At 52.2% G+C, this 22,688-nt stretch overlaps 2 protein-coding genes across 3 annotated transcripts; one reads left to right on the top strand and one right to left on the bottom strand.

Annotated features, from left to right (window-relative positions):
- The first annotated feature begins 39 nt into the window (after positions 1 to 39).
- On the top strand, positions 40 to 14,911 carry LOC120383028 (zinc finger protein 239-like). Of its 2 annotated transcripts, none has more exons than XR_005588326.1 (4): positions 40 to 201; positions 1,254 to 1,426; positions 5,536 to 5,600; positions 13,970 to 14,911. XR_005588326.1 is itself a non-coding variant. In XM_039500653.1 (4 exons), the coding sequence occupies exons 3-4, from the start codon at positions 5,567 to 5,569 to the stop codon at positions 7,732 to 7,734; spliced, it is 1,059 nt and encodes a 352-aa protein (XP_039356587.1). In that variant the 5' UTR covers positions 40 to 201; positions 1,254 to 1,426; positions 5,536 to 5,566; the 3' UTR covers positions 7,735 to 8,536. The 2 variants fall into 2 exon arrangements, 1 of the variants encoding a protein (XP_039356587.1); XM_039500653.1 differs by lacking the exon at positions 13,970 to 14,911 and adding an exon at positions 6,710 to 8,536.
- Positions 14,912 to 15,681: 770 nt separating this feature from the next.
- LOC120383003 (acetylcholinesterase-like) lies at positions 15,682 to 20,880 on the bottom strand. Its single transcript, XM_039500585.1, is given in 5 exon segments — positions 15,682 to 16,244; positions 18,318 to 18,481; positions 19,253 to 20,771; positions 20,774 to 20,816; positions 20,818 to 20,880. Coding segments are annotated over 5 exon segments (1,812 nt in total). The 3' UTR covers positions 15,682 to 16,221.
- Positions 20,881 to 22,688: the final 1,808 nt, after the last annotated feature.

Raw genomic sequence — 22,688 nt, 5'->3', positions numbered from 1 at the left:
AGCTCCGGAAATGCAGATGCAATGCGAGCCCCAGCTCGGGAACAGCCGCCCGGACACACTGTAACCAGGGGAGGCTCCGGGTGCTGCGACTGGTGGCGGGGGCGCTGCTCCCACCGCTCAGCACAGCCGGGAGCTGCGATTTACTGCTGCTGCTGCTGCTGCTGGGAGCCGGGAGCCACCGGGCGGAGCCGGAGACTGCAGGTAATTGAGAGAGAACAGGGGGGAAACTGCTGGGTGTCCCCCCCTCCTCACGGGGGGGGGGGGGAAGTGCTGCGTGTCCCACCCCCCTCTTCACCCCCATCGCTGCTCCCCGCGTGTCTGCCAGTCCTAGAGCTGCTGCCTTTAGCTCATTTTCCCTGCAGGGGCTTAGTGGTGGGGTAGGGGGCAGTGGGGCAGGGAGTCGTGGTTCAGGTAGAGGAAATGGAGAGAAGGGCCTTGGGTGGGGGCAGCAGGATCAGGCCCCAGCGGGGTCCCCACCTCTGCCTGGCCAGAAGGGGAGGGGTGAGCAATAAGGAGATGGAAGGGGAAAGGGGGGGTACAGACAGCATGGTTGTGCAGGGGGGCACCCCAGGGAGAGGAGAAGAGTGGGGGGCTCAGGGGAGTGTGGGGGGGTTATTCATTTAAAAATCTACCCCGTTATCTTGAGACAAGCCGGGGGGTCCTTGTGAACTCCGCAGCGATGGGTAAATCTTCCCAGCATTCCGGCACTGGCAGGGGCCTGTTTGCTCCACACCCATCAGGTCTGAAAGGGTTGAGGCCAGGTCTACACGACAGACCTATGTTGGTATAACTACATGGCTGGGGGGGGAGCAGCTTCAGCAGATGTTACCAAGCCTGCTCAGACTGCTCCGGCCTGCTCAGCGACAGCAAACTAGCAAATGTTCACCATCCCTTGGGAGGATCTGGAGCAAAATGTGGCTGTTATTCTGCAGCCTGGCAGGGCAAGAAGGGCAATTGGGGAAGCTTCAGCGGGGGCTTTAGTCCATGTCACACCCCGATTCCCTCCAGGCTCTTTCCCTGCAGACAGATGCTCTGGGCTTTAGTTACAGCTGGCCCACTGACTGGGCTGCAGCCCGGGTTGGTAGGAGGGACCAAGGAAGTGGCTGAATCTTTGTAACAGATGCTGGCAGGGGGAAAGCAGGAAGGGGGAGAGTTAAGGGCTCTGAGGCTTTTCTGCAATACAACTATACAGTATATCTAGGTAGCACAACCGAGCATCATGCGCTGTGTGACTCCTGCTTTTGACTGATTAGTAATCAAGGCTCCAGAAGACGTTACTGCTGCCTCCATTGTGATCTGGAGACCTGCTGCTCTGTGTCAGGGAGAGACCAGAGAAACCAACAGGGGACTTTCTGCGGTGGCTGGAACCAGCCCCTGGGGCAGCTCCGGGCTCTTCCACCACCAGCCCCGGAGCCGGAGCCTGCAGGTGAGGGGAGAGACCCGGGGGAAGGGCTGGGGCCGGGCTGTAGAGCAGGGGTTGGTAACCTTTCAGAAGTGCTGTGCCGAGTCTTCATTTATTCACTCCAATTTAAGGTTTCGCGTGCCAGTAATACATATTAACGTTTTTAAAAGGTCTCTTTCTATAAGTCTGTAATAGATAACTAAACTATTGTTGTATGGAAAGTAAATAAGGTTTTAAAAATGTTTAAGAAGCTCCATTTAAAATTAAATTAAAATGCAGAGCCCCCCGGACCGATGGCCAGGACCCAGGCAGTGTGAGTGCCACTGAAAATCAGCTCGCATGCCGCCTTCGGCACATGTGCCATAGGTTGCCTACTCCTGCTGTAGAGGATGGGTTCCTCTAAAGTGCTGGGAAATGTAGCTGAAAAGCTACATCAGGCAGGGTGATTAGTCTCCACTGTCTTTCCCCCTAGGGCAGGTCTCTGTGGCTCTGGTCTTTGACTGAGCCTGACCCATTGCACAGGGACCGTGAGGCTGGGGAGGGGGGTGGGAGGGTAAAGAACTTTGAGAGCCCCAGATGCAAAGTGATAGAGAGGGGCAAGGCTGGGGCATGGTTATTATTTCATTGATTTTTTTCCATAGGAAACTGACACTCCCCAAAACTCTGAAATAACAGAGACAAAATATTTTACCATGGCCTCTGAATTGGCATCCAAAATGTAGCCTCACCTGGTATGTTTTCATATGCTGGGTGTGTGCACATAGATGCCATTTGCACACTCTAATGAAGGGCGAGTGGGATGCATGCAAAAGAGTTATGGGTGCACATGCAAAGCATGATCCTGGATCAACAAAGTAAAAACATGACTAAGCATCTTCCCCAGTGTCACAGAGTTTAGAATTGCTCCAGCTGCTGTTCTCACCCTGGCAAGCTGCAGAGTAACATTCATATTTTGCTCCAGATCACCCAGTCCTCCCAGGGGGCAGGTAAAGGACAGAACTGCTGGTGGGTTTGATCTGGCTATAGCTGGGGTGGGGAATGCAGAAAGGTAGGAACCCAGCAAGTGAAATCCCTTCTGAGCCTGCTTCAATGTGGTACATAAGTTGTAGGGAAAAGCCCAGCAGGAGGGGGTGGAAATTCCCGTATGAGAGGTAACAAACGACTGACCACGCAGACATCAGAGGCGCACAGCCAGCGCATTCAAGTCACTCTGGAAAGTTGGGAACTGGGCTTGAATATCACAAGGTTTAAAAATACACTTTGTGGGGCAGGGTGATTTTATTTATCTTCTGGTGGTTAAGCCTGTGGGGGGAAGCCACCTGGCCCCTTAGTGAGAGAGAGTGAGTGGAGTGTGTGTGTGTGAGTGAGTGTGCGCATGCGTGCGTGCACACTTATTGCATCACAAGAGCAAAACTCCACCTGCCACAGTGCACATGCAAAATTGAAGCCTCCCTCCTCACAGGGAGACTCCACCTACTGACCCTCCCCTACTCCTGGGATAGGGGGATCTGCCACTCTGTGTCCAACTCCACACCTCCCTCATCACTGCCCTGTCACCAGTCTCTTCTCCCCTGATCCTCACAGTCTCCTCTTCACACCTGCCCCTCTAGTCACCCACCGTTCCCTTTACATCTTCCGTGTACTTCTCACATCAGCCACCCCACATGCCCTTGTGTTCCCTATCTACAACCCCCCACAGCCTCCAACCCTTCACCCCACATTCCCCTGCACTCCTTAATCCATGACATTTCCCTAAACCATTGTCAGGCTCAGTCTGGTCCCCAGAAAACCCCCTGCACTGCTCTCAGCCTCCTTCTATCCCTCCCCCATACTCCTATGGGCCTCTGTTTCTCTCTTGCCCCCATGTGCCTTGCATCAGCCCTCATTCTCCCTGCTGCCTCTCACTCATTACCTTCTTCTGTCTGTCTCCTCCTCCCCTCCCGGGATCTCACTACTCCTCCTCCCCCCTCAGTCTGCCCACTGGACATGGACAACCCTGCGCACTGCCCCACAATCCACCTCTCGCCCCTCCACCCCTCACTAATTCCCCTGCACCCTCCTCAGTCTGGCTGTAGCTTCCCATGTCTCCTTTTCTATGCATGGTGTCTCCTTGTCCGAGGATGTTGTGAAGGCCAAGACTATAGCAGGGTTCAAACAAGAACTAGATAAATTCATGGAGGATAGGTCCATGCCAGGATGGGCAGGGATGTTTGCCAGAAGCTGGGAATGGGCAACAGAGGATGGATCACTTGATGATTACCTGTTCTGTTCATTCCCTCTGGGGCACCTGGCATTGGCCACTGTTGGTAGACAGGATACTGGGCTAGATGGACCTTTGGTTTGACCCAGTATAAACCATTCTTATGTTCTTATATATCCAGCCTCCTAACCACAGGGCCCCAGCCATATTCCCTGAGGAGAGCATGGCTTTGACCATACTGAAAACAATAGGAGCTGGTGACCATTACTAGGAGCTGCCTTACTTCCACATGCCTGGAAGATCTGTAGGGAAATGGTGGCCATCTGGAATAATAATAAATAATTATTGAATGAACAATAATAGTCCTCAACTATACTACGGGAACAGCCATAGTTATTACTAAGGTGGCTCCCCAAAATGCCAGCCTTTTCCAAGAAAAATTTCTAGACAAATGAACCATGAAACCAATGATGTACCTGAGATATATCAATGATATTTTCATCTTATGGACAGATCACCTCAGCTCCCTCATAGATTTCCACCACAACTTCAACAATCATTACCCATTCATTAAACTCTCTCTGAAATACTTCCACACTAGCATCAACTTCTTGGACAGCAATCAGCTGCAATAATGGAACCCTACAGACAACAATATACAAGAAACCCACAGATCACCACACCTACCTTCACAGATCCAATAATTGCCCCAAATATACCGAGAAATCAGTTATCTACAGCCAGACACTCAGATGCCATATATTATGCTCTGAGGAAAAAGGCCAGGATACATACCTTAACACACTTAAAACCACCTTTACCAAACAAGGACACCCCACCAAAGAAGGTGGCTCCATCAATGACTATTAGTCTGGATGGGTAGACCAGAACACACCAACTCAAAGCAGTACCAGACCCTGCCGGAACAACAGATGGAAAACCTGCAGACATATCTCCACTGCTACAATGATCAACACCCTCCAGAACACACCTTTCAAGATCCATGGGTCCTACACATGCCCATCATGACATGGGGTGTACTTCACCCAGTGCACTAAATGCCCCAGTAACAACTACGTGGGTGAAACCAGACAGTCTCTATGCTCGCGAATGAACTGACACGTAGAAATGCAAAAAGACAAAAATGCTCTATCGCCTGTGGGTGAACACTTTTCACAAATGATCACTCTGTATGTGAACTCTCAGTCCTCATCCTCAGAAGAAACCTGCTCCATACCTTCAAAAAATGAGCCTGGAGGCTTAAATTCATAACTTTGCTGGACTCTAAAAATCATGAACTGAACAGAGACACTGATTTTATGGCTTATGGTTTTATTACAACAATCTGTCACTCTCTAACCCCCTTTTTGTTCTATGACTGCTACAGTGGTGTTAACAGGCCATTTCACCTTGAATGGGGCCTTGTAAGCAATCTGTTCCACTTTGCATTTAGCTGTGACACCCTGACTTTAGTACTTTTCCCAGACCCGGAGAAGAGCTCTGTGTAAGCTCGAAAGCTTGTCTCTCTCCCCAACAGAAGTTGAACCGATAAAAGATATCACCCTTGTCTCTCTTGAGTAAGGATGACTTGACTTCAGCATTTCTGAAGGTAATGGGAGCTGACAGCCATGATGAACAAGGGAAAACAAGTGAGTTCAGCGTCAGGAATTGTGAGATCATGGGAAACTTCTAAAACTCCAGACTAAATATGAGATTCATGATGCTTTCAGTAGAGTCGGCGGCTCTTGGGCATCAGGTTTTCACCTCACAACCAGTATGTTTTCAATTAAAGCATCTGGAAATTTTCCACCTCTCCCAAGGAAAGTTCCCTGTTCTCTGCGGGAAGGGGGATTTTCCAGCCCTCTCCTGGAGTGAGCTGGTGGGATTGTGGCTGGGGCAGCAGGTACTGAATGAGGATCTCTTGCTATTTCAGGGGCCAGTGACCTTCAAGAAGGAGACTCATCATGCAGGAGAATTGTGAGAATGTGACCTCACTGGGTAAGGATCCCTGTACCCTTAGGAATTAGAAGCTGGGGGAGCGGGTTTCTCTGAGGCACGTGGGTTGGCTTCTGCTCAGGGTTCTTTGCTGCTCCCTTATATTTTGAGGGGACAAGCCCCATCACCCCCAGAATCCATATGACCACTCCACACCCTCTTCCAAGGGAGAGGAGATTCAGAGACACATTGGAGATGCTAGTCCATCCCCAGAACTTCGAATGGAGAGGAAGAGTTGCATGTTCCTCTCCGTATTATTAAACATGGGCGCACAGTGTCCCTCCCTACAGAGAACTGGGTCCATGCCTGGAGAGGGCTTTGGTCTCAGCAATATTAGAAAGGAGTAAGAGATGGTCCAATTCCTAAGCCAGAATCATAAGACTCCCCAATTTATGGAGATCCCGGGATCTCCTTCTGCAGGAATCACATGCCACTATAAACACCTGACCTCCCCCAAAGGATCTCCAAGACCATTTTTCAATCCATTTGGTTTATACAAAGGCACTACCTGGCACATCTGGAAACATCTGAGAATAACTGTAAAACCCTAGTCTCAACCTCAGCTGTTTTCTTTCCCCTGAGCTGGATTTCCAGTTCCCACAGCCAACATGATCTCCTAGCTGGAAAAGGGGGAAGAGCCATGAGTCCTAGGTCACCGTGGCTCCATGGAAAAAGTGATCCTGAGAGGTGCCGGTCAGGTGAGGAATTGTTTGAACAAATGCAGAAATCATCCAGCCTTGGCATAAACATCTGGCATTCTCACACAGGCCCCATAAACTCCCCCATTTCTGCCTTATCTCTACCTAGTCAAGATTATGCCCATGAGGTGTTCTATCTTCCTGGCAGATGTTACTCATGGTTTTCCTCCCACCCTGACCAACATCTGGCAGCAGCTCATGTCTCTCAGAATGTTCAGATAGGTTAAAGAGGCAGAATTGGTCCTCTCCTCTCTCTGTTTCAAGGAAGGTCTTGGGATTCAGATTCTACTCCTGAGTTTTTGATCACCCCAGAAGTTATTTGGGTTTGTTTTCCTCATTCTCATCCCCTTTCTCAGGTACCCTTTCCCCCTGACACAGGGACTGATTCCTGTCTGGATTCTCTCTCTGTCCCAGCAGGTGATGTGATGGTGAGTGAGAATGAGGACGAAAGTCCTCAGCAAAAAAGTCTTGAGCAAGTGGAACCATGTGGGATATTGCTGGGAAGACCTGAAGAGGGTATTTTCCAAAGTTCTGAGCTGGGAGAATCCTGTGAGACTCAACACAGGCCAGAGGGGCAACTGGGAAACCCCCCAGGAGATGGACAGGGAAAATCCAGTCACCGTGGGGGAGATTTGAAGGACCTCAATGGGACCACAGTGCAGCTGAGAATCAGCACTAAAGTGAAACGGCATGAATGTGCTGAGTGCAGGAAAAGCTTCAACCAGAGATCAAACCTGATTGTACATCAGAGAGTTCACACAGGAGAGAGACCTTACAGCTGCCCTGACTGCAGGAAAAGCTTCAAGCAGAGTTCAGACCTTCTTCGACATCAAAGAATTCACACAGGAGAGAAGCCCTACCGATGTCCCATCTGTGGGAAAAGCTTCAATCAGAGCTCAGAACTTAGTAAACATCAGAGAACCCACACGGGAGAGAAACCCTATAAGTGCCTTGAGTGTGGGAAAAACTTCAATCAGAGCTCAGAACTTGTTAAACATCAGAGAATTCACACAGGAGAGAGACCTTATAGGTGCTTGGACTGTGGAGAAACCTTTAGCCAGAGCTCACACCTTACTGTGCATCAAAGAATCCACACGGGAGAGAGACCCTATAAGTGCCCCAAGTGTGGAGAAAGTTTCAGTGTGAGATCAGCCCTTACTACACATCAAAGGATCCATACAGGAGAGAAACCCTATAAATGCCCCATCTGTGAAGAAAGATTCAGTCAGGTCTCAGCCCTTATAACACATGAGAGAATCCACTCCGGAGAGAGACCCTATAAATGCCCCGACTGTGGGAAAAGCTTCACGCAGAGCTCAGCCCTAATTAGACATCAGAAAACCCACATGGGAGAGACACCCTATAAATGCTTAGACTGTGGGAAAAGCTTCAAGGTGAAGGTCTCTCTAATGTCCCACCTGAAACTTCACACAGGATAGAAGGTGTCAGGAGCTTTCCCTGAAGGGCAGGTGTGGCCAAATTCAGTGGGCTATTCATTTGTATTGGAGCTTACAGGAAAAGATCATTTGCATCGTCTAAATTGCCAGCAGAAGAGAAGGTGAGGCAGCATAGAGGCAGACAGCATGGGATAGCATCCACCCCCAGCAGGGAAAAGGAACTGTAGCTGGGGAGACATGTCAGAAGAAGACATTTCTAAGGTTTACTGGATTATGAAGAGACAGGGAGCAAATCCCTAAAATATCCTTCAGCTGAGAAGACAAGGAAAACCAGCACCTTGAACTCCGACAGCGGGGTTCTGGCTGAAAGCTAGCCAGCCATTGCTGGGAATGGAAGACTAGTGAGGAAACTACCTTGTACAAAGATTGGTGCTTGTTAAGTTAGCTCCTAGCCATTAGGAAGCGTAATTTTACTTTTGTTTGTTTGTGACCCTTTCTGTCTTTATTCCTTCTACCAGGTATCACTTAGGGCTTGGCTACACTTGCAAGTTAGAGCTCATTAAAGCATTCCCAGGCACCCTAACTTCCGATTCGTCCACACTGGCATGGCACCTAGAGCACCTGGACTCTGCAGCTGGAGTGCTCTTGATAATCCACCTCCATGAGAAGCATAAAGCTTGCTGCTCGCCCGAGCATCAGTGTGAATAAGGTTTTGCATTACTGTGCTTTGATTGGCCTCCAGAAACGTCCCATAATCCCCTTAAGTCAAGTGGCACTCTTATCATTGTTTTGGAATCAGCTGCAGGAATGCGGATATGCCCTTTCAAAGCCCCGCTTCTGACAGCCGGCTGCTTATCTGCTCTGAGACAAAGCAAGCCATTAGTGTGGAATGCTGCTGTTGCTGTTGTGAGTGTGTGTGGCAGGGGGTGGGAGGAGTCTGAACTTACAAGACAACATGTTAACACACACTCAGCACCCCAAAAACCCACTCTCTCTCTCCTCCCACATACACACAACACACTCCCTGTCACACTCCACCCCCCACATTTGAAAAGCACGTTGCAGCCACTTGAATGCTGGGATAATGTTGTATCAACCAGGCAAAGTACTAACAAACTTCAACAGGATTTTATTTTTACAGTGGAAAGCTCTTTACCAAGCTGCTGCTGCACCCTCTGTAACTCTCACTCAGCCTCCTCAACTCCTCCCCCGTCCTTCCTGTTTCCTGTCCTTTCAGACTCCCAACAGCCAGTGCTCCCAGTTCTAATAATTACAAGCACATCTAAACACCACAGATAGCTACTACAATGCACTGCTCTTTGTGGCGTTGCAAGAGCTGCTAATGTGGCCATGCCAGTGCGCTTCCAGCTGTCGGTGTAAACACAGGGCAGCGTTTTCCCTGCTGCAGTCTCCGAAGGCTCCCAGTGCTCCACATCTGCAAGTGTAGCCATGCCCTTAAGCTATGACTTTCGTTTAATACACTTGTTCTACTTTCACTACAAAGCAACTCAGGGCTGTGTTTCAAGGGAGGGTGTATTTACCCTAGTTCAGTTAACAAGCTGTAAAGTACTGACTCTTTAACAGAGAACTGAACTTAATATCTTCTGTGAATGTACAGTGATAGGGGCTGTGCATTGCAGAGAACCATCTCGGAGGCACTCAGGGGGCTGGAGTTCACCAGTTGTTAGTGAGGGTTGGGTTGGGAGAGTGCTGAGCAGTTCGCTGGTGAGGAAAACAGAGAGGTGTGGCAGGGAGCTGACACACCATCTAATCTCCAGCAAAACTCACTTTTGCTGAGGCTGAGGGGTAGCACAGCGGCTCCCAGCTCTGAATGTCCCCAGTGGCTTGTTAAAGTGGTGCTGTGACGGTACCTCCCATAAGGCTTTATGGGAGTATGACATAACTGGAATATGTTTTGTGCTGCCTGTGCCATGTAACATATCTCTGTAAAAGTTATGGTCTGCTATATCTATTCGTCCTGTTTGTACACATATATCATTTTGTACTTGAGGTTAAGAATATTGGCTGTATACTGGCTTGATTTCTAAGTAAGCTTTGTGAGGCATTTGGTCAGCTTCTTTAGAAAGGAATTTGCAAGGTTAAGTAGCTGATCAGGAAGCACTTGGGGAACAATACATCTTGGAATGCTCCAATCCACATAAAAAGTCTTCCTAAAGACATACAAGATACCATGCATGGCTGCCCGGGGGGGGGGAGGGGTGGCAAGTGGGGCAATTTGCCCCAGGCCCTGCAGGGGCCTCGCGAGCCCTGGCCCAGCGGCGGTCTGGGTCTTTGGCGGCATTTTGGCAGCGGAGGACCCTTCAGTGCTGCTGAAGCCGTGGAGCGACTGAAGGGCCCCCCGCCGCCGAAATGCTGCCGAAGACCCTGACCGCCGCCTGGTGAGTACAAGCACCACAGCTCCCCTGCTTTGCCCCAGGCCCCCCTGAATCCTCTGGGCGACCCTGATACCATGTGGACAATGGCTTCTGCCTGTAAAGACTGTGAGTCATGCATGGACATGTGACTTGCCCGGGTGACTCCAGAACTCCATCTTGGAGTTGGATTTGCATAGGAATGAGGAGGGGGGGTCTCCACCCAGAAGAGAAAGTCTATTTAAACCCGAGAGAGACCCCTCCATTTTGTCTTCAGCTGGCAAAAGAAGGAGCCTCTCCACCCCCCAGGATACTTGAAGGAAACTGGAACAAAGGACAGTAACTACAGGGGGTGTGAGCGATTGCTGGACCCAGGCTAAAAGGAGATTAGCCTGTAAAAAGGAGCATTCTGGAACTGGTGAGGATCTTATCTGTATTCCGTTTGATTAAACATAGATTTACACATTTTTATTTTATTTTGCTTGGTGACTTACTTTGTTCTGTCTGTTACTACTTGGAATCACTTAAATCCTACTTTCTGTATTTAATAAAATCACTTTTTACTTATTAATTAACTCAGAGTATGTATTAATACCTGGGGGAGCAAACAATTTATGAGTTTACCTTGCATAAGCTTTTTACAGGGTAAAATGGATTTATTTGGGTTTAGATCCCATCGGGAGTTGGGCACCTGAGTGCTAAAGACAAGCACACTTCCGTGAGCTGTTTTCAGGTAAACCCACAGCGTTGGAGCAAGTAATTCAGACCCTGGGTCTTTGCTGGAGTAGACGGGAGTGTCTGGCTCAGCAAGACAGGGTGCTGGAGTCCTGAGCTGGGGGGGGAAACAGCAGTGGAGGTAGTCTTGGCACATCAGGTGGCAGCTCCCAGGGGGTTTCTGTGATCCAACCCATCACAGGTGCCATGTACTAGGACGGGGGTGGCCAAACGTACTGACCCTCTGAGCTGCATACAATAATCTTCATAACCTCAAGAGCCGGGCACGCCTGCTGGGGCTCGGGGTTTCAGCTCTGTGGGGCTCCCCTGCCGGGGCACAGGGCTTCTGCCCCATGGCAGGCACCTGCCAAGACTCAGGGCCCCAGCAGGAGCACCCCATGGGGCTGAAGCCCTGAGCCCCGCCAGAGGGCAGAATCCCCAAGCTCTCCCCCCTGCCTGTTAGGCAGAGCATGGGGGGCATCCCCCATTAGCCAGCATGGGCAGGGATGGTGTCTGTAAGCTCTGTTTGCCAGAAGCTGGGAATGGGCGACAGGGGATGGATCACTTGATGATTCCCTGTTCTGTTCATTCCATCTGGGGCACCTGGCATTGGCCACTGTCGGAAGACAGGACACTGGGCTAGATGGACCATTGGGTCTGACCCAGTGGTGGCCATTCTTATGGTGGGCTCCAGGAGCCGCACTTTATAAAAGAGCCGCACGTGGCTCACAAACCGCAGTTTGGCCACCCCTGTGCTAGGAGCTAGTCCTCACCTTTCCTCTATCAGCCTGTCCCATAGCTCGGTGGTTAGGCTGCTCTCATGACAGACTGTGCTGGTTGGAGCCTTTCTCCCTCTGAGGTAGAAGGCGGGGGGTCTTGAATCTGGGTCTCCAGCACCTCAGGTAAGTGCTGTAGCTACTGGGTTAAAAGTTAGTTGTGTGGGCACTGCCACCTTCTCCATGGCTGTTTGTTTTGCATGGCGTGAGGCAGGCGCCTGCCTCATTCTCACAAGAAACAATGTAGGTGCCTAAGCCACCGGCTCCAGGAGAGGGGCAGCCCATGGATCAATCAGAGCTAGGTGCCCAACTCCATGGGAGGGACTTGGGACACGCACCCCGCATTGGCATCTGTCTGAGGGGGCTCTCCTCTCCTCACGTGCGTGCCGGCTTTTGTGGATCCCAGTCTAAGGCCCCTCTCTCTCCCCACACATTGGGGCAGGGCAGTACGGGGAGCTGAGGTGGCTCACTCAAGCTTTGTGGATCCCAGTGTTGTTCCAGTGATTTTCAAGGTGACTAAAAGCAGTGGCAGATTAACCAATGGGACCCCAGGCTTGTGCACAGAGGCCCCGGCCAATTAGGGGCCACCGGAAAAATGGATGCCCCACCCCCAGCAGACAAGCGCTGTGCAGGGCAGGGGAAGCCCCCGTGCCCTGATCCTGCTCCACTATCCAGCAGCAGTGCTGGGTGGGGCATGGTAGGGGAGCCCCCTGCGCCCTTACCCTGCTCTGCTCCCCAGCAGCAGTGCCAGGTGGGCAGGGGAATCCCCTGCACCCTGGCCCTGCTTCCTGGCAGAAGCGCAAGGCAGTGGGGGAAGCCCCCGCACTCAGAACCCGACTGTGGCCCCGGGACTGGAGGAGCTCTGGCTCCCTGCCACAGCCTCAGGGCTGGGGGAGCTCTCACAGCCTGCTGCGGCCCCAGGACCCTGGGGGAGGGGGACAGAGTTCTCCGGTCTTGGGGCTGCAGTGGGTGGGCAGAAAGGAGCAAATGGGGGACCACAGTGGTGGGGGGGTGGCATGGGATGGGACCATGGGTGGAACGGGTGGGCTGCAGACTGAAGGGGACGAATGGGGGCAGGACTGCAGGCGGGAGGGGGCCCCCCACTTGCTCTGTCCCAGGGCCACACGAAACCTTAATCCGCCTTTGAAAATGTTCGGTGTTGCAACGTTCAGCGTTACAAGGCCTAAGTCCCTTTGTGGCTCCAGGTCCCGATCACCATGTTCTGCCAGCCTGGCAGGCCCACAGGAGGGGAAATGAAGAGCAAGAGACCCCAGTGGAGCCTGTGCAGCCCCAGTGTGCTACACCCCAGCTCCTCACAACCACCAGTCACCTGCCCTTCCCCACTGCTGCCTCCTCCCAGCTGCCACGGAACCACATCCCCCGCCCCCCTCCTGCCCCTGTTAATGCAGCCCCAGGGCTCCCTCTGAGGGACACTGGCTCTGCTCCAGCCCCAGGTTGGGGGAATGGGACATGGGCCCTATGGTGCCGAAATCTCTGTCCCTGCGAATTCCCCCACTGCCAGGCAGGTCCAGCGTCCCAACCATAGCCTTCCTCGCCCCCGCATGCTTCTCAGCCCTGGCAGGGCCCCATGCAGGCAGGGGAGTTCCCTTTGCCCTCCCAGCTCCCCTGAACATGCCCCCTGCGGGCTCTGGCTTTCTGCTGCACTCACAGCTCGGCTCCTAGTGGGGCATGTGCCCCCCCCCCCAACCAAACCACTCAGCTCTCCTGGAGAGAAACCAGAGAGCCTGAGCTCCCTTCCGCACAGGAGCCAGGACTCCTGGTTCTAGTCCCAGCTCTGGGAGGAGAGTGGGTCTGTGTCAGCAGGGGGTTGGGAGCCAGGACTCCTAGGTTCTCTGCCAGGGGAATGGGCTCGAGGGGGATTAGGAACCAGGACTCCTGGGTTCTAGTACCAGCTCTGAAGCAGTAGTGAGTCAGGTTTCCTGTGGGGAGGAGAAAATGTATGGAAGAAGTTGAAGGGGTATCATGTAATATAAGGGTTGGAAGGGACCTCTGGAGGTCATCTAAGCCAACCCCCTGCTTAAGGGGGGACTACTCCCCAGACAGATTTTTACCCCAGTTCCCTAAATAGCCCCCTCAGGATTGAGCTCACAGCCCTGGGTTTAGCAGGCCAATGCGCAAACCACTGAGCTATCCCTCCCCCCAGTTGTTACCCAGCAAGGGGAGGGGGGATTTGGCCCTGGTGAGAGCAGCTCCTTTGATTCTGCTCCATTTGGCTCAGGGACACGAGGGGAGAGGGGGTAAAAATGTCCTGGTGTAGCCTCAGTGACTGTCTGCAGGGAAAGAGCCTCGGGGGGCGGGTATCGGTATGAAATGGACTAAAGCTCCTTCTGAAACCTTCCCAATTGTCCTTCTCACCTTGACTAGCTACAGTGTAACATCTACCTTTTGTTCCAGATCATCCCAGCCCCTGGAAGTTAAAGAGCGGCAGTGGAGATGGATCAAGAAGGGGATAATCAAACAGGGAACTGCTGGTGGGTTTTTCCTAGGACAGAAAAAGCTGAGAGGAGAGGATGGGGTGGCAAGTTGAATCTAGGGCTGATTTTTAGGGGACCCACTGGATGCTTTTGCGTGTGCAGGGTATGGTAAGGTGAATTCCCCCATCTCTGTCCTCCAGGATAAGGAATTACACACAAGATGGGAGTAATCTATGCCTCTAGCAGCTTTTGACCCTACACGGGCTGCAGAAGGTATGGTTATTTCAGGGTGCCCTTTTCATGAGTCCCCAGCTTGACACACCTTGATCCTGATTTCCAGACCTGCAACATTCATTTGAAGCTGTGGCTGAACAGAAGCTAAATATTGACATAAGTAGTGATAATAGCTATCTTATTTATTGACTATATACTGTAGCCCCCTTTGCCAAGTGGTAGCAGATGTCAGAGCCTTGCAGGTCAGTTGCTTTGAAGGTGAAATCGATGGTGCAGAGTCAGGGTATGTTCTATTGCGAGTTGTATATTTACACTATACCCACCTGTCCTTGAACAGAGGTGGTCATCAATGGGATGCAGGCCTTTTAAAAATCTCAGCCCCACACTAATTCCTAGTTTGTGAGAAGCACCTCTGCCCCAAAACTTGACTTAACTCTAAATTCCCTTGCTGTTTGCCACAGCCACAGCTCCCCAAACAGCATCTGCATTGCAAAATTAACAACAACATCTTCAAAAACTGAACAGTGCCCAGACCCTGAGAAAAAGAACGTTTAAGGTTGTGCTCTAGTGCCCCCTGGTGATTGCTGCCATAATATGTCCATATACCCATAACAGCACAGACGGTATTGATCTACTTGGGCATGGCCATAATTGATCAGAAGCAATTATGGGAATGTAGTCAATAAATACATACAAACATTACTAACCTTTTCTCATTCTGCTCCATTCTAGGAAAATTGCTTTGTTTAAAAACAAATGGTCAGAAGGCTCCCCATCGACGTCTCATTCCCTGGCTTTGCCACAGGCTGGCTAATTGAATTTGGTCAAATCACAGTGTGTGTCACACACAAAAGCCCTGTGTATGACCAGCTTATTTTTTCGTGTTTACAGCACAGGCAATTTGAGAACAAAGAGCCTTTTAAGGCTTGCACTGAGATCCCACAATCATGTCTGGCTGGGGGAGAGGGATCTAGTGGTTAGAGTGGGAGGGCTGGGAGTCAGGACTCCTGGGTGCTATCACGAGCTCTGGGAGAGGAGTGGTGTCTAGTAGAGCAGTGGGGCCTAGGAGTCAGGACTCCTGTGTTCTGCTCCCAGCTCTGGGAGGACAGTGGTGTCTAGCGTTTAGAGCAGAGGTAGCTGAGAATCAGGACACCTGGCGTCTGCTCCCAGCTCTGGGAGGACAGTGGTGTCTAGTGTTTAGAGCAGAGGTAGCTGAGAATCAGGACACCTGGCGTCTGTTCCGAGCTCTTGATGGGAGTGGATCCAGATTGTTCCTGTTTTAAGCACTCTCCAGGCTCTGTAACTTGCCCAGTCAAACCCCAGCAGCAGCATGTATCCCGGCTTCCCCCCGCCTTGTGTGCCCCCGTATCTCCACCCCACCCCGAGCTAGAAAAGAGCTCACATGGAAGGATAGTAGCTCCAGGCTGAAAATTCTTTAATCCACTTGGGATTCAGCAGAAAGCTTTGGATGGTTGGCCAGTTCGTTGTCATGGTCCTTGTTAATGAACCAGTCAGCAGCAGTGTATGTGTGTGTGTTGGGGCGGGGGGATCATGACCCCAGAGGTGTGTGTGGTGGATGGGGGATGGATGGCAGTTCTCTGGGGTGCAATTTGCTGAATCGTGGTGTGAGAAAGGGGTTGACCCGTCTTGGGGCTGGAGCCCAGGAGTGGAAGCACTGTGGGACATATGAGAGCCTGGCCCAGTGGGAGTGATCATGGGCCCCATAGAGAGGATAAGAGAGTTATTACTGCGCCCCCAAAGGGAGCAGTAATATCTCTCTTTGACAGAAGCAGCTGGTTTGGGAGCTGAGAGGGCAGGGTACTCTCCAGATGTACCTAGCAATGAGGTCTGCAGAGCATGGATTTGGGAGGCTCTGAGAATAGACAGATGTGGGGGTGGTGCTGTCATCTTCTGTCCTGCCACAAGATTCCTTCACCCGGCCGGACAGTGAGATTCCCCCCACATGATAATTTCTTTGTTCTGGTTTCCATTCACCCCCTAGGCCCTGGGGATCTGTTGGCCTGCACAACACAAAGCAAGCTTGTTAATAGCAGCAAAGGGCTGTGAACAGAAGCAAGGTGGGGCCTGGATCTGCAAAGTACATGGATGGGAGAGAAAAGGCCAAGTGGTGCAGGATGGTGGGATGGATGACGACTGGATGGGGGTGTTCTCTCGGAGGCCATGCGGAAGCCACTGGTGTAAGAGGGTGCTGTGCTGCTGTAGTTCCCGTTTCACAGGGGGCATGAAACCAGTCAGGATGAGCAGAGATCCTCTGTCATTTTCCCATTCGTCAGGGCATATCACAGCTCTATTGATTCCATTACAGCCAGTCAGAAAAATGGGATTTTCCCCATTCAGGAGGAAAAGAAAAAAACAAAAGCTGTCAAAACTTTAACCTTTCCATGGGGATTTCCTAAACCAGGGGTTCTCAACCAGGGGTCCAGGGGCCCCGGGGGGACCACAAGCAGGTTTCAGGGGTCCACGAAGCATGGCCAGCGTTAGACTCACTAGGGCCCAGGGCAGAAAGCCAAAGTCCTGCCACACATAAGAAGAACATAAGAACATAAGAACGGCCATACTGGGTCAGACCAAAGGTCCATCCAGCCCAGTATCCTGTCCACCGACGGCCAATACCAGGTGCCCCAGAGGGAGTGGTTCTAACAGGCAATGATCAAGTGATCTCTCTCCTGCCATCCATCTCCATCCTCTGATAAACAGAGGCTAGGGACACCATTCCTTACCCATCCTGGCTAATAGCCATTAATGGACTTAACCACCATGAATTTATCCAGTTCTCTTTTAAACGCTGTTATAGTCCTAGCCTTCACAACCTCCTCAGGCAAGGAGTTCCACAAGTTGACTGTGCACTGTGTGAAGAAGACCTTCCTTTTATTTGTTTTAAACCTGCTGCCTATTAATTTCATTTGGTGACCCCTAGTTTTTGTATTATGGGAATAAGTAAATAACTTTTCCTTATCCACTTTCTCCACATCACTCATGATTTTATATACCTCTATCATATCTCCCCTTAGTCTCCTCTTTTCCAAGCTGAAGAGTCCTAGCCTCTTTAATCTCCCCTCATATGGGACCCGTTCCAAATCCCAGTCCAGACACGGGACTGGAGCCTGAGCCACCAAGCCCCACTACCCAGGGCTGAAGCCAAAGCCCGAGCAACTTAGCTTCACAGGGGCCCCCTGTGGTGTGGCGCCCTGAGCAATTGCCCTGCTTGCTAACCCCAAAGCCGGTCCTGGCTTTTATATGCAGAAAAGCAATTGTTGTGGCATAGCTGGGCCATGGAGTTTTTATAGCGGGGTGGGAGCGAGGGCGGGGAGGCTCAGAAAGAAAAAGGTTGAGAACCTCTGTCCTAAATGAAACCACATGACAACTTTCATCTGTGTAATTATGAATCACCATTTCAAAATTAAACACATTTTCATTTAGACTTCAAATAGAATTGTGATTCTGTATTTTAAATTGGATTTTTAAAAAAATTTCTTCTGTAGGGCATTTAAAATAGGCAAATTAAAAAGGATATTTCCCCACCAAACACACACACACTGTCCTTTTCCACTCGGAAAGAGGGAGAAATGGTCAAAATGTGGCAAACATATTATTTCAAAATGGAATTTTTCCCCAAAAAATGTTTAGAAAAATTCAGGATTTTCCTTCCTGAAATACTACATTTAGAACAATTTTGGAAAATTAAAAACTTAATTAAAAAAAATTCCCACAAAAGTTGATTCTTTTTCCTGACCTTTTGTTAACCAGCTGTAGATTGCATTCTGCCTGCCCTCTAAGCTCTCCCTCTTCCCCTCCGGGTGTTTTCAGCTGAATAGGAGATTTCCCCATCACCTCTTATCCTGAACAGCTGTACAGTGTTGGCTGGGTGGCTGCTAAACAGCTGCTATACCCACCTCCTCCCTCCCCAAGAAGTGACTGCATTTTATTCCTCCACAACTCTTCATTGTCCTTATGGCCTGCCTGTCCCATCCCTCCTGGCCCTCAGAGCTTCTCACCATGCAGCTCAGGGTTCCTTCTCCTCTGGTGGAGTGAGTGAGGCTGATGCCTTTCCCCTTCCCTGCACCATCGCTTACCCTTGGGTCCGGAGATCCTCTCAAGACGTGCCCAGAAGCTGCAGTGCCGTGTGGGCAATGGCCTTTTGACCTGAGACTCATTCTTGCTGATATGGAAGAAGTTCTTCTCTGTGTTGTTGTAGAGGGGCCAGTGCCCCTTGCTCCTGTCTGTCCCTGTGGGACTCCTAGGGCAAGAATTTAGCCAGCCAGGTCAGGAGAGAGGAAAGGAAATGTGCCTTAGCTGCTAGGGGTCTCAAACACGGGGGTGTGGGGCAATTTATCCCCAGACCAGAGTGTGTGTGTGTCTCTCTCTCTCTCTCTCTCTCACACACACACACATACACACACAATGTTGTTGATGTTATGCTGAGGGCATGCTAGCATGTGTCTGATCTATGGGCATTCACAGACCTCAGTGAAGTTGGTGTGTATGCTAGCCACCTTTCATTCAAGTTAAGTGAGGAAGCAATTAAAGGGCCTTTTGTTTAGAGATAACTGAAACAACAGAAGCCACCGCTGAAGGCACTGGACCACATATGAAAACCTGAATTGAGCACTAACGCTGGGAGAATAAGAGGGGTTTCCTTTGGACTGATTGCAAACTCAGGGGCTGGGGTATTAATTGGTGGATCAGAGTGTGTCAGAAGCAGACAGGACCAAAAAGCCAGAGAAGAGGCTGGTAGCATGGCCCTGAGAGAGAGCAGAGTCTGAGCTTCTTGAGGCACAGAACTGGCTGGAGATGGCCACTGGTTCCCAGAGTTGCTAATGGGATGGAAGCCAGGCTGTCCTCTGGGAGGATAACTGTGCTGTCAGAGAGCAGGGAGGGACAGTGATGGGAGCAGATGAATGTGGGCACAGGGGAAAAGGGGCAGGCAAATATGTAAGGGCAAGGGAGGGGCATTGGGGGGCAGGTGACTATGAAGAGGGGGAGGGGAGGATGCCGTGTTATGCCTTACCCACTCCTGGCAAACTCCGCCCAGTACTGCATCACCCTGCGGCTGAGTGCCGCCTCGGCCTCCGTGTGTGTGTGGTTGGCTCCCCCCTCGGATGCCAGGGTCCCGAAGAGATAGAGTAGCTCGGTGGTGTGCACCACCCCCATCCAGTGGGGCCAGAGCGAGCCGGAAGAGCGGTGTGCAAAGACGTAGACATACGCGGGGGTCCCAGCCTTCGCCAGCTGCCCGGCCAGCTCAGTCATGGGGCACAAGAAGAGGTAGTCGCTGGCAGCTTGGTTCATGGCCCAGCGGTGCTGCGCCAGGCCGCGCCCCTTCCCCTCTTGGCTGTACCTCAGCGCTGCTGCCTGGATGGAGACATTTGGCAATCCTGGCACCATGAACCTTACCCCCTCCACCAGCTCCTCCCAGCTGATCAGGCTGTCATTCTCCAGGCTGAATCCGGGAGCGCCGAACATCAGGAACATGGAGCCTTCATTGGCAGTGATGCCAGTGAGGATGGGTTTGGTGTGGATGTGCCCGGCCTCCAGCAGCCGCCGTGGCTCATCAGGGAGGAAATCCCCATCCACTGTGGGCAAGAAGGGGAAATCAACCAGCCTCTTGTTCCTTGTGATGGTGAAATCGTGTCGGACAAACTCCTCCGAATCTTTCCTCTTCAGACAGTCTACCACAGCACCGTCACTGCCCTTGCCACAGCCCATCAGTCGGCCGAGTGCCCGGGCTCTCTCCCTGGCCTCCTTTGCGCTCAGCGAAGCCCAAGGTGCATTGGCAACTCCGCTCTGCAGCGCAGCCCGGGCAAAGAGGTGCCGGCTCCCTGGTGAGAGGAGGTGGAAGGCAACCGAGGCACCACCAGCGCTCTGGCCAAATAGCATCATCCGTGCTGGGTCCCCACCAAAAGCGGCTGCATTCTTTTGCAGCCAGCGCAGTGCCAGGCGCTGGTCCCACAGGCCAGCGTTTCCTGGGGCGGCTGGCGGCAGCGAGAGGAAGCCCAGCGCCCCCAGCCGGTAGTTCATGGAGGCCACAATGACGCTCTCAGCGGCGGCTAAGAAGCGCCCATCATAGACGTCAAGGGAGGCTGTGCCGAGGAAGAATCCCCCACTGTGGATCCAGACGAGGATGGGGACCAGAGTGGGGGGCTGGGGCTGGGGTACCCAGAGGTTCAGGAAGAGGCAGTCCTCTGACAGCGGTGTGGTAGGCAGCCACATGGCACTGCCAGGATAACCAGAAAACACTTGCTGCGGGCAGGAGTTGCCGTAGCTGGTGGCCTCCAGGACGCGCCTCCAAGGCTTGTGGGGAACTGGCTTCTTGAAGCGCAAGGGCCCCATGGGGGGCTTGGCATAGGGGATGCCCAGGAAGGCGGTGACTCTGCTGGAGCCGACTAAGAGGTGCTTGCCCCGGACGGGACCACTGCTGGTGAGCACCACAGTGCCATCATCAGAGGCAGAGCCAGGGCCTAGCAGGGAGAGGAGCAGCAGCAGGCAGGGCAGCGCAGGGAGGAGTGCCAGCATGGCAGAAGCTGGAAGGGGAAGAACCACCCACAGGGAGTTATTTGTTGGGCTAGTGCCAGGTGGGAGACATAAAGCCTGGCTGGTGGTGTGGGGCCAGGATGACATGGGATGGACACGCTGCCCCATCGCATGCCTGGATCATCTGGGTGTATCTCATTTAATCATGCCTCCAGCACTGCTGCTCCTCAGCCCCTCCTCTTATCTGCCTGTGGCACAGAACAGTCTAGCCTCCCGTGGCTCTCCTTGACTCTGGACTCGTTGCAGTTATGCAGGGTGTCAGCTTCGTAATATTTGAAAACTGGACACTCCAGCAGGAGTGCTAGTACCTCCTCTGCCCTGCCTCTTCCCTCTGAGGACCTGCCCCCCATTCGCTCCTCTTTCCCCCTCCCTCCATTGCTCACTGCTTTTTCCCTCTCCCCCCATTCCTGTGGGGGTTGGGAGGGACTCGCCTGCAGAGCCAGGGCAGGGAGCTGCAGCCACTGGACGCAGGTAGGAGGCAGCCCTGGCTGAGTAGGGGCTGGCTCAGGTGATAACTCAATGCCTCCCTGCCTCCCCTGCCCGCAGTAACCAGACCTTGGGTGTCCGGTCAGTAGACTTTCTGGTCGAAAACCAGACACCTGGCCATCCTAGTTATTGAAGCTGATGTGAGGGTGCTGGTGGCCTGTAATATACAGGAGGATAGTCTGGGTCAGGGGTCGGCAACCTGTGGGATGCGTGCCAGTTTTTACAGGTACGCTGGCCAGGGTCCTGGTCACCACCCCTGCTCAGCCCTCTGCCAGCCTGGGTGAATGGAGCCCCAGGCTGGCAGCGGGCTGAGCGGAGCCGGCGGCTGGGACCCTGGCTGGCAGGAGCCAGCGGATGCAACCCCAGGCTGGCAGTGGGCTGAGTGGAGCAGGTGGCCGGGACCCCGGATGGCAGGAGCCAGCGGATGGAACCCCAGGCTGGCAGCAGGCTCAGTGGAGCAGGTGGCCAGGACCCCGGAGGGCAGGAGCCAGCGGATGGAACCCCAGGCTGGCAGCGGGCTGAGCCGCTTAGCCCACCGCTGGTCTGGGGTTCTGTCCATCAGTGTAGTGTATTAAAATTCTCCCCGTAGGAATGTGCTATTTGCGGAGCACCAGGACTGGCAGCTGTAAGTAGTGCACCGTTAAGTAGCACCTTTCTATGGGGAATAATTTAATACAGTACACCTGGGTAGGGAGTTCTGTGCCTCCCCAAACAGCCTGCCCCCTATCTGCCCCCTCCCACTTCCCGCCCCCTGACTGCCCCCCTCAGACCCCCCCACCCATCCAACCCCCACTTCTCCTTGTCTCCTGAACACCCTCTCCCGGGACCTCCCACCCCTAGCCACCCCCCTCAGGACCCCACCCCCCCATCCAAGCCCCCCTGCTCCCTGTCCTGCTCCCTGACCCCTATCCACACCCCCAACAGGTCCCCTGGGACTCCCGCACCTATCCAAGCACTCTTGTTCCCTGTCCCCTTACCATGCCCCTCAGAGCATCAGGACTGGCAGCCCTAGGTAGTACACCATAAGTAGCACATTGCTATGGGGAGCAATTTAATACAATACACCCTGGCCCTGCTCAGCCTGCTGACTGTCTGGAGTTCTCAAAATATGTTCTTGCATCCCTTGACAAAAATTACACTACAATTAGCTTGAAAACTTAAAAACTTGGTTTCTATATTACAGTAATCATTACAAAATGTATAATGTTAATAAATACATAGGTTTGATGAAACAAAGTAGTTGTACTTATGTGCCTGTGCTTAATTTGTGTTTTTGATGATTTACTGTCTAAAAAAATCTTGCACATTTTGCACCCCTAGAAAGGGCATCTCGTACCCCCAGGGGGTAAGTGCAGCCCAGGTTAAGAACCATTGCACTAAACTGATAAAATCTGCACTTTAATTTAATTTTAAATGAAGCTTCTTAAATG

This window comes from Mauremys reevesii, linkage group 15 (assembly GCF_016161935.1).
Source record: "Mauremys reevesii isolate NIE-2019 linkage group 15, ASM1616193v1, whole genome shotgun sequence".
Classification (NCBI taxonomy): domain Eukaryota; kingdom Metazoa; phylum Chordata; order Testudines; family Geoemydidae; genus Mauremys; species Mauremys reevesii.
This window is presented reverse-complemented; position numbering and strand designations above follow the sequence as displayed.